The 15,558-nt window shown below is 38.4% G+C and overlaps 1 protein-coding gene across 5 annotated transcripts in view; it reads left to right on the forward strand.

Moving 5' to 3' along the window:
* Positions 1 to 15,558, forward strand: part of GRIA3 (glutamate ionotropic receptor AMPA type subunit 3) — a 146,225-nt gene that overhangs the window by 28,286 nt on the left and 102,381 nt on the right. For all 5 annotated transcript variants that reach the window (XR_007890714.1, XM_051630707.1, XM_051630706.1 and 2 more), the window contains exon 3: positions 4,911 to 5,150. Coding sequence is in view for 4 of the 5 variants with exons in the window: in XM_051630707.1 (XP_051486667.1) it covers positions 4,911 to 5,150 (240 nt within the window). In the remaining variant the exon portion in view is untranslated. The remainder of the gene's footprint in view (positions 1 to 4,910; positions 5,151 to 15,558) is intronic.

The following is a 15,558-nucleotide window of genomic DNA, read 5'->3' on the forward strand; positions in this document are numbered from 1 at the left end:
GGATGGTGTCAGCAAGGCAGGCTGCACACTGCCCCACCGACATAGGTTAATTTTGTCAGACCTACTTTATAAGAAATTGATATGAGCAAAGGGGAAATTACTTATCCATAGGAACAGTAATGAAGAAGGAATAGTGTCTTGAGGTATTGTAACATCCAACCCCTGACTCCAAAACTAGCAGCTGATACACCCCTGGGCAGAAGTGCAGTGTGTACCAAGGTGAGGAGGATCCTTCCGACTTCTACGCGTCAGGCATTAATTATATAATAGAAATTGTGCATTAAGATCCATCCAGTGAAATAGTTCTTTGTTAGCTTTATACATCTTTTCTTTAAACAAGCCAGCTCCAAACCTACTTGTAAGTCTTCCTAGTAACACTTCAGTTGTTTATCGTTAAAAAAAAAAAGAAAAAAAAAAAAAGGAGGGGGAGGGAAAAGGTGTCAGAGAAGTTTTGACTTTAGCTTCCAGGCAATAGACAGTAGAAATGTCAGAGCTTGTACAACCTTGCTGTGTCAGGAATACAGTCACTAAAAGGTAGAAGAACTAAATGCCATTAGAAAGCAAGCCCATAAATTTTAAAAAGACAAAAAACATCTAATAACTTATGTGAAATGGGGCATTTTTTGAGAGTCTGGCTTGGAGCTTTCCTGGAGTCTGAGGGGAAAAAAAAAATCACATCTGGTTAATCTTAGCAAGTTTTTGTGGTGCGGCTGAATTGACTGGAGGGAGAATGGAACTACAAATAAAACAGAAGGCTGGGGTTCAATTAGTTACACTGACATTTAGGATGGCTCACCTGCTACTCAGATTTTCTTTATTTGAGTTTGCATTGGATTTTTTGGGTCCGTACCCCCTCCCTTTTTTTAATAGCAAATTCTGCTTACCACTGTGATCACTCTGGCTCAGAGCGTTTTCCTTCCTCAGCAGGAAACACTAGTCCATCATGAGCTGAAAGTTCCTTATCTTCTCTTGAAATGCTTGACAAGTCACAGGCTTCTGTTGTACCATTCCTTCCTTTCCTGAAAATGATGGCAGGTGGCAGCTAACTTGCTATGAGAACAAGCCCAGAGTTAAGTCTCTGTTAATAGAGACTCACCTTGCACCTGGTGCCAAAATAATGGCTTATTATGATCCCCTGTTGGATAACTTCTCCTCATGACCTCTGTCCCTTGTTTGTGGAGATTGCAAGTTTTTCAGATCAGGTTATAAAGCAACTTGTCTCTGTGCTATCCTTGGAAACAGATGTACATTCACATCATTGTAATTAGGAGTAGTTTCATGGAGGTGTAGCTCAGGAAAAAAAAAAAAAATTGCTTTTTTTGTTTTTGAGGAATGAGGGTGCATCAGTATTTGTCCAAATCACTTCTTTAACAGCCAAAGTGCATGTTTGACCATCTGCATTTTTTCAAATAGGGAAAACCAAACATAAATCAACTGTGATTAATTAAGGAAAAATATCAACATTCTTACTTGAACATGAGGATCATTCTGATTGCCTGTATAAAGTAGTTTGTAAAAGAGTCTAAAGCTAAGGTTTAGTTAGCCTTTTAAAAATGTTGCCTATGGCTCGGTGATGTTAAAATAATAATGTAATTGAAATGAATGTGATTGCATGTTTGGTTTTTGGAAAACAAGTAACAATATGGCTATGGATTCATGAATGATCATGTGGGTTCATCTGATCACATAGGAAACTGGGTCACAAACTAAACAAAAGACATAATGCTACAAAATTGTAACAAAATTGTGAGTTCAAAAGTGCAAATAAACCACATAATTGGCCTTTTAGCTTCTCCTTATAAAACCAAAGCTTTATTTGCCTTTTAAATGGGACACTAAAATTTAATTGACACCCTACAGTGCATGCAGAATAGACAGTCAAGAAGAATAAGTTATATGAAATAGGCAGAGAAGCATAAGAGATTAAGATTTTTCAAAACTAATAGATGGCAGTCTTTAAAGGTATTAAGTCTTAAAGATCTGCTGTTAATACAAACCTGAACGAGAGGAAATAAGACTGGGCACGGAGATGCACTTGTAACAATAATAGTAACAATGGCTTCTAACAATTTTTAGGAAAAAAGTTACAAATATTGAAAGGCCAAATCAGAATCTTTCACCTTCAGTGGGATGCTCTGCGCAAGCAGCAGCTCCATGTTGGCTATTAAGTATTGTTTGGAGAAGGTCTTGCTTGGCGTCACATTGTTCACAGACTGATTTTGAGAGAATTGAGACGAATTGAGAGAATGATCTCTTTGCATAAATGCGCACAATCTGCTGTGAAAATAGATACACCTTAATTCAGGGCTTGAAAACAGCCTTGCAAGACAGAGGTTTGTCCAAAGGACAAGACCTTGAACCATTTTTGACTGCTATTTTGACCACTCTGGACCACAGTACCTAGGTGCCATATCTCTTGGAACAAGAAAAGAGCACAAACCAGACCAGTTCTCAGTTGGTTCCCAGCAGAATGCAGAGGAACTGGTCCATGCTGGAGCCAGCTGCTGTTGGTTATCTTTAGCACTGCACCTCTTCTTTCTGCTGACTCCATGGGATATAGGAACTAGCAGCCCTAAGAATGGCTAATCTGTATTCTTCATTATAATCCTACACTTAGCATGGTAGGCTGAGAGCCTTGTGACTCTTTCTTCAGATATTGTGTCCCTAGAAATCTGGGAGATTTCAGTGGAGTCACATCAAAAGTATTCCTGAGCTTTATACCTAATAAGAAACAATGGGCAAACCCAGGATTGTTTGAAATACTCTGGGTTTTTAGGGTCAGGAGACATTTGAGACTATGCTTTGTTTACATTGCAAGAAGGGATGTTTCCTGGAATGTTTGATTTCTGCTTTCTCTGCAGTACAGAATCTACATAAAAAACTAGTAACCTAGGTCATTAATAAACATATTAAAGAAGCCTGATCTGTGAGGTACGCACTCAGTGTATGTGAGGACACCCAGCTGTGCTATAGCCCCACTTCAGTGATTATTCCCATGGAATTAGAGAGCTTGTATGCCATTGAAATTATTTGGAGATTGCCAGATTCTGTAATGTCTTTATTTGCCCATTTTTTCACTTGTAATGTAATGCCTTTTATTTGTTACTTCAGCAGATAATTTTTATGGTAGCTTTTCTACTTTATATCCTTCTGGAATATAGTTTAACAAAATGCCTTTTGAAACAGTGTATTTAAGTTCTCAGTCATGCCTCTGGGAATAAATTCTTGCTGTATTATAACTTCTTTTATATCTTTACTGTGCTTGAGAACTTCTATAGACTTTTCTTTCAGAAATCATGACTTCTTAATCCTTCTCTGTCTCTCATGTGTGTCTCTTTTCTGTCTACACCAGCTGTTGTTTGCTGCTGGTATCCACATCTGCTCATGTTCTGTAACAGTGCCTTAAACACTTAAAGAAATTCCTTAATAGCATTTATATTTTTGCATCTGGAACTCCAGTAAGAAAATCAAATTTTCACACGTGACTACCTATTTGAGGTGTTATCCATGATGCTGTGCCAATGAGCTGGTGTTGTGGATAATCCTTTTTAAAATTACTTTAACAGGCTTTAGTGATTCTGAATGGTTGCATTTATGGTAGGAAATGTTTCATGATGGTACTTTCAGAAGTAACGATGCTGTATATTTCTGTGTAACAGTCATGTCTGCTTTACTGGTAATTACTTCCCCTTGCTCTTTGCAAAGTTAAACGTGCAGCTTTTTGTCAAAGCAGTTAATGGGGCTAGCTGAAAACTGTTAAATTCAGCTCTTGACAAGCAAAATTGGTAATGTTGAATGAACATCTTTCTGGGAAGCTGATTTTCATTACAAATGGGACTAGCTCATCTTGATCCAGAAATGTTTTGGTTTAGAAGTGCTGCTGTGCTGGATGGCATTTCAGTTGTAAAATCTTGACTATGGATCAGAGCCCCAGCATCTCCCATCTCAGGTTCTCTCACTGTCTCTGATGTAATCTCCCTCCATGAAGAGAACCTAGGGTTACAAGAAGTTTACTCTGTTCCTGCAGAGTTGAACAACAAAGAAAATCTTTTCCATGCAATTCCCATGAAGTTGACCACATTTATAAAGGAAAATACTTTTGTTTTTTGTCCAAAATGCTTGTTGTTCTATCTCTATAAAGTATGGAAAATTGTTTCCCCAGATAAGTACCTGTGAAACAAAAGACCTTTGACTGCATTTTGATCATTTGCTGCTACTAAATGAGTTCCTCAGGACACCAGAATGGTTAATGACTAAAAGTCTCCAGGTTAAGGGTATCAACTTTCATCTCATGAAGCAAAGCTTTGTTCCTCATTTGAGTTGTCATTAATAAGCCTTATACTTTCCAAATAGTTTCTGAAAGATTTTAACTCTCAGTTCAGAAGCCACTAATTTCTCACTAGAAAAGACCACACCCGGATTTCATACAGAGATTTCAAAGTTCTGGACTATAAAAGAATAAGGCAGCCATATTTCTGTGAAGCAGGTCTGAATCAAGGTGGAGCACCAGGGAAAACTGCATCTTAATGTTTTGGCTTTTAGGCAGACCTGGTATTTGTTACGTAGCTGCTAACAAAGCTCTCAAGGTGCTTCTCAAGGGAGGGAAGGTATTTTACAGACAAGCAATGTAATCCCATGTTTGTTTTTAAAGAATATGGGGAGATGAGTGGATTATAACAATATAGAAGGAAAAATCACGATCAAAAATATGCTCAGGCTAGTTTAATGGTGACAAAGTTGTTACAATTAACAGCTACACTGAAATTAGTTTATATAAGTAATTTATTCCATCTGCTGCACCACACTGAACAATTTCAGGACTGCTTAGAAGGTTTACATCAAATATACCTTGAAAGTTTGTTTGCATTCATTATTTGACAGATTTGAACAGCCCTGTTTGTCTTTGTTAGTCTGTTCACAGTTTTCCAGAGGAGTTTATGCCATTTTTGGATTCTATGACCAGATGTCAATGAACACACTGACGTCATTTTGTGGAGCCCTTCACACATCCTTCGTCACACCCAGCTTCCCAACAGATGCTGATGTGCAGTTTGTCATCCAGATGCGACCAGCATTAAAAGGAGCCATCTTGAGTCTCTTGACTCATTATAAGTGGGAAAAGTTTGTGTACCTCTATGACACAGAACGGGGTAAGCACCATCATTTTAAGTGATTTTTCTATTTCATAACTCGCTGTAAGTATTACCAGAATCAATATGTGCAGCCTGTCCCAATCTTCTTCTGGATACAGGAGGCACATTCTGATGGTCCAAGAAAACCAGTTTGTTCTGAAGAAACTAAAATGAATTTTTAATGAAAAGAAGGTATCTTCATGTTACTGATTATTTGTAAAGAGATTGTCTGGAGGATAGTGGTAGGACTGAAAGCATTAAAGTTGGAACACCTGGTTTCCATGGAACCGCAGACTCAACACTTGCCAGGGTTTTGAGTCTTTGCAAGATAAATAAAGCCAGCACTATGAAGCAGGCTGTTAAGCAAGACCTTCCATTGTACATGACATTGCAAATCTCACACCACTTTACATAAGTGCTCATCTCTTCTGTCACTGGACAAAGATAATCCACGCTAAGATATACTCTGGAGATGTCTAGGCATCAATAACAGCCTAAGAATATAATATATAAGTTGCTTTATGGCTCTGCTGGAGAAAAGATGCTCTAGATATGTCACATGGATATCCAGTGATGAATTCAGAAACATGACAAGAATGACCAGTGTTACATTTTACTAAATGAAAACATACTGAAAACAGTGGTTTCACACTTAAGCCAGTTGTTAAGTACTAAGAAGCACCTAGGGTTAGCAAATCCTGTCAAAAGAGATCTAAGCATCAGAAAACATTTTCTGTCAGGAATCTTGCATATTTCTGTGGGGCAGCTGGTGCCACCTGCTCTGAGCGTACAGAATTTTCTTGGTTACAGGTTTTACCTGGGTAGCCTTTTGTGCCACTGGCATTCTCAGCAACTTCATGATTACCAGCTCTAAGGCTTTCTTCATATCAAAGGGGTCTGGATAGAGCCTAAGAAGCTTCAATTCCTTTCCCAGCTCCTGTGATGAAGTTTTGATCCCCCAGGCTACTGTTTCCTGATAAAGATCAAGTGTTCAGTGGCTGTACTTTCCATGCTGAAGATTAATGGCATCACCCAATTAAGGACATGCTGTATGTTGAAATAAAGTAATTTTTAGTCTGGTTTGAGGTGAATTCCAGGAACTGAGAATTTTCTGAGTAATTTGGAGGTGTTAAATATTTCTAGTGTTGAAAAACACTAGCTATGAGATTGAGTAGGAAAGTGTGAAGTTAAGACTTCCATTAGTTTTTAAATCTTTTAAAACCACTACCCAAAACCACTTATTTCTGGTTTAGTCCACTTTTAAATGAAAGCTCCTATGAATATGCCATTTGTCTGAGTGAGAAAGGTTTGATGTGACCAAATGTGATAAATGTAGAGCATATGATGAAGTAAAATGTTGCAAGAAACTTATCCATGATTAAGGTTAATAAAGTTTGCTTTGGAAATAGAAGCATCAGTCAACCAAGATCATGCCTAGTGAGGAATCTGGCACTTCATACTGGAAAAAAAAATGCAAAACATTGGGAGTTTCACTGGAATTTGTCTAGATAATAGTAGCATCAGACTGAGATAGTAACAGAAGTCATAAAGGAAGACTTGCAGTCTTGCATTTTTCTACAGTCCTCAGTGTGTACAATCTTCAGATAGACATGGTCTAATCATGAGCTTATTATGATGACTAATCCATTTGGAACCATTTACATTGTGCCCAGGCTTCATTTTACCTTGTTCATACTAAGGTTTTAATCACAGGTTCAGCTCACTGCTCTTGCTGGCAAAACTAGCCCAAGAAATCTGTCTTTAGGATGGAAGAGGAGTCAGTGCATATAGAGAGCTTGTTGATGGGCTTTGAGTTGTTTGGGATAACCTTACCACATCTTATCTTTCCTTCCTGTACACATTTTCTTGTTGCTGTTGTTTGAGAACATGTTTGTCCATCTGCTGAAACAGAAACAAAAATGAAGAGCTGATTGCCTTCCATTACATCTGGTTTAGTTTGTTTAAAACTGGTAGCAGTCTTACCAGAGTGTTAATTGCCGTATTCTTCCAGGATTAAAATAAATAAGATTTATATAGGTGGGAGTGGCAGGGCAATCAGGTACTGAGAGATAGAAATTAGATTCCTTTGCTTGATGAGCAGCAATCATGGATGACAGCACCTGAAGTATTTGGCAATTCCAATAGGCTGCCAAATTTTTGTGATATGCCTTCAAATACAAAAAAAAGTCCCCACAGGTTGAACAATAATAATAGTGAATGACTCCCTATGTGGGATAGTGAATAGGCTGTGCATGTTCCTATGCTGAGATGCCATTGGAAATTAAACACTAGAGGTGTCACAGTTTTTAATAATTCCTTTCTTAGGTACTTAGCTGCTTTGAGGCAGGAGCAATGTAGAGTGAAGGTGTTAAGCAGTTTACTTGTCAGTTCCTGAAATAAACCATCATTTGAATACTGCCTTTCTATGAAGATTATTATCTCACTGGTTTGTTCTGAGAATCTGAGAAATGGCAAAACATTAGACAACTCTTTCTTATGTTTAGTATTAGTTATGGGCTAAATTGCTCTTGCAAGTAGTTTTACAGTGTTCTGCTGAAGCAAAACACTGCCATGTATTAATCGTTGCATTACATTTATAAATACCACAGCATATTACAGATGCCATACAAAACTGAATAAACTTTCTAGTGGTTTTATACTGCTTATTGAACTACTTCAGTTTAAGCTTAGCAAAATGGAGAATCAGCTTTAGAAAATTTGTTTTCTTAAAGAGTGGCTTTTTTCTTCTTTGCCATCAAATCGTATAATCATATGGTCTCCCCCTCAATGACATTAAACACAATACTGTGATTTTTGGCTCCTGAAATGAAGACAAAAGATAAATCTGAAACAATAGAACATAAAGTTAAGATCTACAATTAGATAGCTAGATAGTGAAGCTTTTAATCCAGTGAGTTAGCATGTATGTTGTATATATTTATATTTCTTAGTACATTACATTCTGTTGCTATGAGATGACTGAATGTTGCAGATTGTGTTCTCAAATGTATATTTATGTGCAGGTGCATAATTTAGTTTTTTAAAAACAGCTAAAGCACACAGAAAGAAAAATAATATGCAAGATAGATTAATTCCATCAGCAAGAATTATGTCTTATAATTGTTTATTTCAGTTGCTGGACTTAGTTTTCTGTGAAGAAACTAAATTTAAGAGAAATATAAAATTGCATGTTTTTCTCCTAGAACCAGGAGAGAAAATAGATCATACTTTGCAGAGAGTAATGATGCAGTAGGAAATGGCTGCAAAGGGAAGAAAGGACATTCATTAGGCAGTGTATAGAAGAAATAGGCATATGTTCATTCCATGCCACAAGCTTTTAGTTCATGTGAAAGGGGAAGGCAAGGTTGATTTTTGTTTGTATTAACTCACATCAGTAAGTTGACACTGTTGGTTGCTGTGATGCATGCAAAATATCTGATTAATCATGTGGTGCTAGCTGCCTCGGTAGGCTTCTCTGCAGTAGAACTAAGACTAATTAAGATTATGTCAGAATGAAATGAGGTGGGGTTATGTACAGAAAGCTATTAAGAATTTGGGTAGCACTTGTCAGGAAAGTCACCTTTTACATCTCATGGTGAATCTTATCTTTCATCAAAAACCTCAGGTTTAGTTCCAGCCTTCAGGTCTGTTTCTCCTCGTGCTTTGCCTTCCTGTAAATCAGATGTTACTCCACTGAAGGCAGTGGACCTGAGTAACACTAGTAGGAATGTGTGGAGAGGTAAGCCTGTGGGTTTCATAGTCATCTTACATAATGTTATGTGAAAGTGTGAAGTACTTCTCATTTAATTATAAAAATTGTATGCTAGGTTGTGATAGCCAACTTTTTTGTTTATTTAAATTTCCATAATGTTCTTTAGGTGTCTCGTCAGTTTATTTTTGCCTGAGAAGCACTGTTTTGTACAGATATTTCACTTCCCATCTGTCAGTACGACACAGACATTTCGTCCTACGTTACTTTGATTTGTCATACCTGCTGTGCACAGAGACATTGATTTCTGTCACGTAGATCATTTAAACACAATCACACCAAGTGATTTCTGTGATGTGCATCAAGTCGTTGTCGTCCTCCTCCTTCAGATCATAAGAGTCGTCACAGGACAGGAAGCTGGTGTTGTGTAATGCCTGCCTACACCATGGGAGATCAGCCTAGACAGAGGTACAGATAGATCCCTGTCTTTATGGATTGTAACCAAATACCTCTCTAAATCTGAAAATCTTCTGTAATTTGCTTTTGATATAGTCTGTAAGTACAACCAAGGGGGAAAAAAGTTTGGGTAAATAAGGTTATCTTTGGCTAATTTATTAATATATTTTTTTAATTGGTTAACACTCATTAGGTAAAAGTTGAGGCATGGAAGTGTTCATCTAAAGCCCCAGGTTATGTGGCTAAGCAAAGTTGAAAATATCAGCTTTAAAAGCAGTTACGTCTTTAATCTCTATTGCCACAGAAACTCACTTGATCTGAACGTAACAGGCAGGTAAGGGTGCAGAAGGCCTGAAACTACAGCTTCAGAAAATATGACCTGTCATATTCCTCTTAAATATAAAACCTTTAGGTAAACTGTTGCATGAAGAAATGTCAGGTAAAGAGTCAAAACAAAAAGAAAAAAAAGAGGTACAGCCTTAAGCTCCTTGATGATGTGTAAGGCATCAAATTGCCTTGAATTGGGTTCAGTACAAGGCAGTGAGGTCTGGTTCACTGCTTCTGCTGAAAACAAAGAATAACCCTTCTGTTTAGTTCTGCTTTTACAAAATGAGGTTAGTTATCTATTGCTATCAGAGGACAAGACACTTCTGTACAGCTTTCCCTGAGGAGAGAGAGATTGGAGCTGATAAAAGAAGTGGTATGTAGAACCAGGCTCATTATATCTTCCATAAAATTAAATTGATTTTTTTTTTTAAATGAAATAAGAGTTGCACTGAAAATTACTGATACATGAAACATAACATTTTTTGCAAAATATCTGGAGAAAGATTAATTTTTTTGTGCAGTCTGAAAGGATTGTGCTTTAGTACCTGATAGATTCCTGGGGATTTTGGGATGTCAGGTTCTGGTCTCAGGACTGCTAAAAACAGCAATGAAAATGCAATCCAATAAAAAGGGCCCAAAGGGGGATCTGGGGAACTATAGGCCTGTCAGCCTGACCTCTGTATCAGAGAAGAGCAGCGAGGCTGGTAAGGGGTTTGGAGGGCATGTCGTATGAGGAGGCTGAGGGAGCTGGGGTTGTTTAGTCTAAAGAAGGGGAAGCTCAGGGGAGATCTTACTTCTCTCTACCACTACCTGAAGGGAGGTTCTAGAGAGGCTAGTCTTGGTCTTTTCTTCCAAATAACTAGGGATAGGATGAGAGGAAATTGGTTTAAGTTATGCCAGGGAAGGTTTAGGTTGGATATTAGGCAAAATTTCTTTACTCTTAAGAGTGGTGAGGCATTGGAACAGGCTGCCCAAGGAGGTGGTGGAGTTGCCATTCTTGGAGGTGTTCAAGAAGCGTTTAGATGTGGCATTTCAGGATATGGTTTAGTGGTTGTGGTAGTTGGATTATGGTTGGACTCAATGATCTTGAAGGTCTTTCCCAACCTTAATGATTCTATGATTCTATGTCAGAAACTTCTGTCTTCATTTATAAAGATCATTCTTCAATAAAGGGGAAAAACGAAACTGGTGGTAGCAGCTACACCAGTACTAGTGAACCCTGAATTCAGCACCTGCTGAACAGTCATGTGTGAAAAGAATCAATAGCTGAGCTGTTCATTAACATGTTTATTCTTCAGAGCAGGGGAGTTATTCCACTAGCAGAAGAACTGGTCTGCATCCATTGCAGGAAAAAGGATTTAAAGCTGGCTCACTGTTTTCTCAGAATTAAACATGGACTTGTTCTATTTTAAAATTATAATTCTTGTTTGGTAGTATGTTTATACCTATTTAATTCTTCTCAGTTGCACCTATAAAGTTGATGGGCTGTATTTTGCTTACACTTTCAAAACTGTGAAAGGATTTTAAATCTTGACATTTTCTTCAGTAAATATCAGTCTGTGGTGAAGAATAATGGAACATACAAAGTGTGTTTGGAAGGCTATAAAACACCAAAGGTGACAAAGTGTGGAAGAGTTACTGCAAACCTTGATTCTTCCAAATTTTTTGGCTCTTCTGCAGGAGTGTTTTGGATAGCAGCCCAGGATTACGGGGATGACATCTAGACCATATCAATTGCTAGCATTTAGGTAGCTTTGTAGAAGAGCCGTCTCATTCTCTTTATATACTGGGAAATGCATAGCAGGGAATAAAATCTTGGCAAGACCTCTCAAGCTGAGGCTCGGCCTCCATGTGACAAGAACAGGCATTGCAGGTCTGTTTGTCTGAAGAAACGTGTGCCCTGGTAACTGCCATCCAGAAATTTTCTTCTTAGTCATGATCTTAGGCAAAAGGCAACTTGCAGCATGGCCATAAAATAGCGAATCTTTTGTTTGAAAGGATGTGATGTAGGTTCAGCTTTCCAAGCTCTGGTGCTGTAGAGAGTGTACACAGTGTAAATACCCGTATGGCTGAAAATCCATTCTTTATATTTAAAGAGCAATCATACTTCATATAGTTATGTACAATAAGAAAATGATCTGTGTCTTTCACTATCAGCCTTTTGGGAATGAGTGATTTTACCATCTTGTAATGCCCAGAATTTGTATTTACATAGAATGGAAAGTCATAGATACTGCTTAGCAATGTTTGTATAAAATATAAGTAATCTACCCTGACAAAGAGGCAAATCTTGACATTCTTATTTAGGGTGTATTGCTTTGTTCCTTTCAGCAGTATAATCTATGAACTAAGGCTCTATTCAGGAAACATGCCAGAGCCTTAACTGAAATATTCCAGGATTGCTTTACTGTTTGACTTTACTGCCTAAATGTGTTTGGGAATAATCTCAGCCTGAACAGTTAAATCTAGCTTTTGATAATCACTCTCCATTTATTTCCCCCGAAATCTCTACAGTCTCATACAGACTCCTTTTATCATGGTCTCTGTGGTACACAGATACAGAAGAAAGCCCTTTTACTGATCCTTCCCCAAACATTGAGACCCTGTGTGGGAGAATAGATGTTGGCTGGGTTTGGGCTGGACTGAGAGCCTTAAGCATTTTTCTCCTAATCTTTCCCATTAGCTGCTATTTGTTTAGCTCACCCTTGGTAATCACTTTAACCATTTTTCTAGCTTATGAACAAGAGGAGTAAATCAACTTTGAAAGTCATCCAGCATGAGATGTATTGGACTGGCAAGGCTAAGATGCAGTTGAAGACCAACAGCATAGAGTTCATGGCAGTATTCTGTGCCTCTTAACAAGTTCTGTGTATACACAGTGGGTTCAGTTTGATGTTGGGATGCCCAGACAAAATTCTTGAGCATCCCATTAAGCTGTTGGAAACCACACTACTGTCGGCAGTATTTTCCAGCAACACGTGGAGTAACTGCACACATGCAACAAATTTCTCTTGTTTTGTGGAGCTCCTGAGAGTAAGGAATTGTGTAAGCCCATTTATGAAGAAAAGCAGGAACATCAGAGCAAGAGTATGGTGTGACAGTGCCCCAGTACTGCTCATGCAGTGATGATGTGATGTCATCCAGTCTTCCACACACATGTCATGGTGTGTATGGGCATTCACTGAGTGTGAATCTAGTTGCAGCTGAGAGAGCATCAGAATCTGACCTTGCTTTTATATGAAAGCATCTTGTAAAACCAAGTCAGAACTTTCAGGGTACAGAGTGTGAATGGGGAAGTCCTAGTCCAGCTAGTGGCATCTGAGGCTGCAGTTTCAACAAGCAGAGCCAAGTGACCTTGAAGTCCTGGCAGCAACATAAACATTCCAGTATTATCAGTCCACTAGTTCTCTAAAGATTAAAAAAAAAAAAAAAAAAAAAAAAAAAAAAAAAAAAAATCAGTAAAAGGAAAACTGGCTTCATCCTGGCTCAAACCTGGGCAGCTACTCACCCATGCCTTAGAGATGAAGTCTGCAAACAATTGCATTTATAGACTTGTGGCCCATGATGTTTTGTGGAACAGTGGTTCTTTCTTGTTCACAAAGAAGGAACAAATATGCTATGAGATACCTCACATTTTTGTGACCATAATGCAATAGAGAGAAAAAGGTCTTCAGTGCAGGCAAATGAACCATTCACCAGGTGAAGAACTTCTGTAGGATGAGCAGAGGCTTAATGGAATTACTATAATAGTTACAAGTGTTAAAAATTACCAAACACAGAGGAGGTTTCTCCAGTGGTTGAGAGATATATGTATAAAATTAAGTATTTCAACAAGTTAGTAAATCAGAGCTTCTCCTTTTGTAGAGTAGCCTGAGATACTCCCCAGCAGGTTCTCAGCCAAGCAATGACATGTCCTCACTACCAAAAGAGGGGATTCATACACTGTTTTAATTTCTTTCGATACAGGGCTGTGTAGCGTGCTGAGTGAAAGGTGTGTGAGAATTTAGCTTCGTTAGAGGCTTTGTGCTTTTGAAGTGCTTTTCAAACAACAATGAATTAAGATCAACGGTATCTCTATGGGGCATGCCAGGGTTTTCACTCCTGTTTTTCAGATGGAAGATTTGATATACTGATCAGCAGGTTAACAACCTGATCTTCTACTTTCATCTCTGGAAATACTTTTGTTGAGTTGAAAGCACAGTGAGCTTTGACTTAAGAGCTGAGCAGAATGTCATGCTGAAAGTCAATGGCCATGGTTACTAACAGAAAAGAATTATCTTATAATTTTACCATGAATTTCCCCTCTCACCTAAAAAAACACTTGAGCCTTTAAAGAAGCTAGTAATGGATTACTAAGAAGCTTCATGTTTAAGGTAGTTTGTTAAAGTGGTTTGACGTGGAGTTTATATGAAGGAATCCATTGGTTATAGCTTCAATACCTCCCTTCATCTGTGACAGTTGACCCTTTTAGATGTAGTTTCTTCTTTCAGGTTTCAGAGAATTTACTAACTAGTTTGACCACAAGCCTTTTTCTTCCCAGCTGTCTCAGTAAGCATAAAGATGATTCAAATGCTTTCTAGAAGAAGGATAAATATGAATGCATTTATGACAAACCCACTGTGCTGGCAGGTAGAATGACCTCATACTGTGTTTGGGTTAAGAAGTTTTTAAGGGATTTTTCTCTTATGGAGATAGATTGTTGGTTTTTTTCCTCTTGTTTCTCATGAAACATTTAAAATAACCTTTTCCTTTTTGTTTGGTTATGGTTGGGTTTGTTTGTTTGTTTGTTTTTTAACTCTCCTTGCAGTTCACAGTAGGACAGCTCTGTGAGCATGCAGTTTAGGAGGTGTGTAAAGCAGTATACTGCTCTAGTGCAGTGGAATGAAAAATACCTTCATAAAGTGATTAAGTATTAATCTATCAAGAAAAAAATCTGCAAAGTTCCTGACATGAATTTTGTACTCAGTAACAAGTAATTATTCATTGCTTCAGCTCTGGATGCATAGCTTTTCCTGGCCACCTCTATTGCTTTGATTCATGAGGCAAAGAATCATTGGGAGAGAAAGGTGACCTAAGGTTTTATTCCTCCTGATCCTGAGCTCATTGTGTTCACAGACTCTTGCTTTGCACTTAGAAGTATTTCTGACTTACCTTGGTTGTCAGCAGCCTAAATAAATAAATCATCAGTTGGTGATTTGCAAGGCATAGCAGCATTTAGTCAGAGCCCCTCTTCAGTCTGTTAAAATGATTAAACATAGAGTTTTCATCTCTTACAACAGCAAAGTACCCCCTTTATTGCTGAAGTGTTTCTCCTTCAGTTTTTAGGGCCAGACTCCTCGGGCACCTCTCTGCAAAGTGGGTGTGCCATGGAGCCTGGGTGTGCATGTGGGTACAGCTCTGCTCCCTCCAGCTGAATGGGCTGGAGCCTGAGCAAGGCCAGGTGTGTTTGTCAGAGCAGTAGTAGTTACTGAGCAGTCTGAGCTTATGCATCATATGTGAAGCTGAACAATTCTGTAAGCCAGAGCTGTGACTGCTGGAAACACAACTCCAGGTCTGTTCTCTGCCCCAGTGCAGTGATCCGTGCTAGAGGTGGGAATGCTTGGTCAGGCTCTGAGCATCGCAGTCCCACGCTGACATGATAAACCAGCATCAGTCTGGAAAGGTCAACAGATACCAAGCAGTTGTTGTTAAGCTTTCTTAGGAGCTCCTGAGGTGTTGTTTGCTTTGGGGATATTTTTTTCAATGCTGATTGTAATAGTATGCAGTGAATTGCCAGAGCTGTGCGTGTACCAGATATAAGAGGACTACTGTTATTTGCATAAAGTGCTAATATTTTTATAGCATTTCTGCTGCTTATGAAGTTATGAGTTAGTTTTCCTCTCTTAATGCATGTTCAGGAGAGCAGTAATTCATTTTTGATAACTCAGATTTTGA

The sequence above is a fragment of the Apus apus genome, chromosome 12 (genome assembly GCF_020740795.1).
Source record: "Apus apus isolate bApuApu2 chromosome 12, bApuApu2.pri.cur, whole genome shotgun sequence".
Lineage (NCBI taxonomy): Eukaryota > Metazoa > Chordata > Aves > Apodiformes > Apodidae > Apus > Apus apus.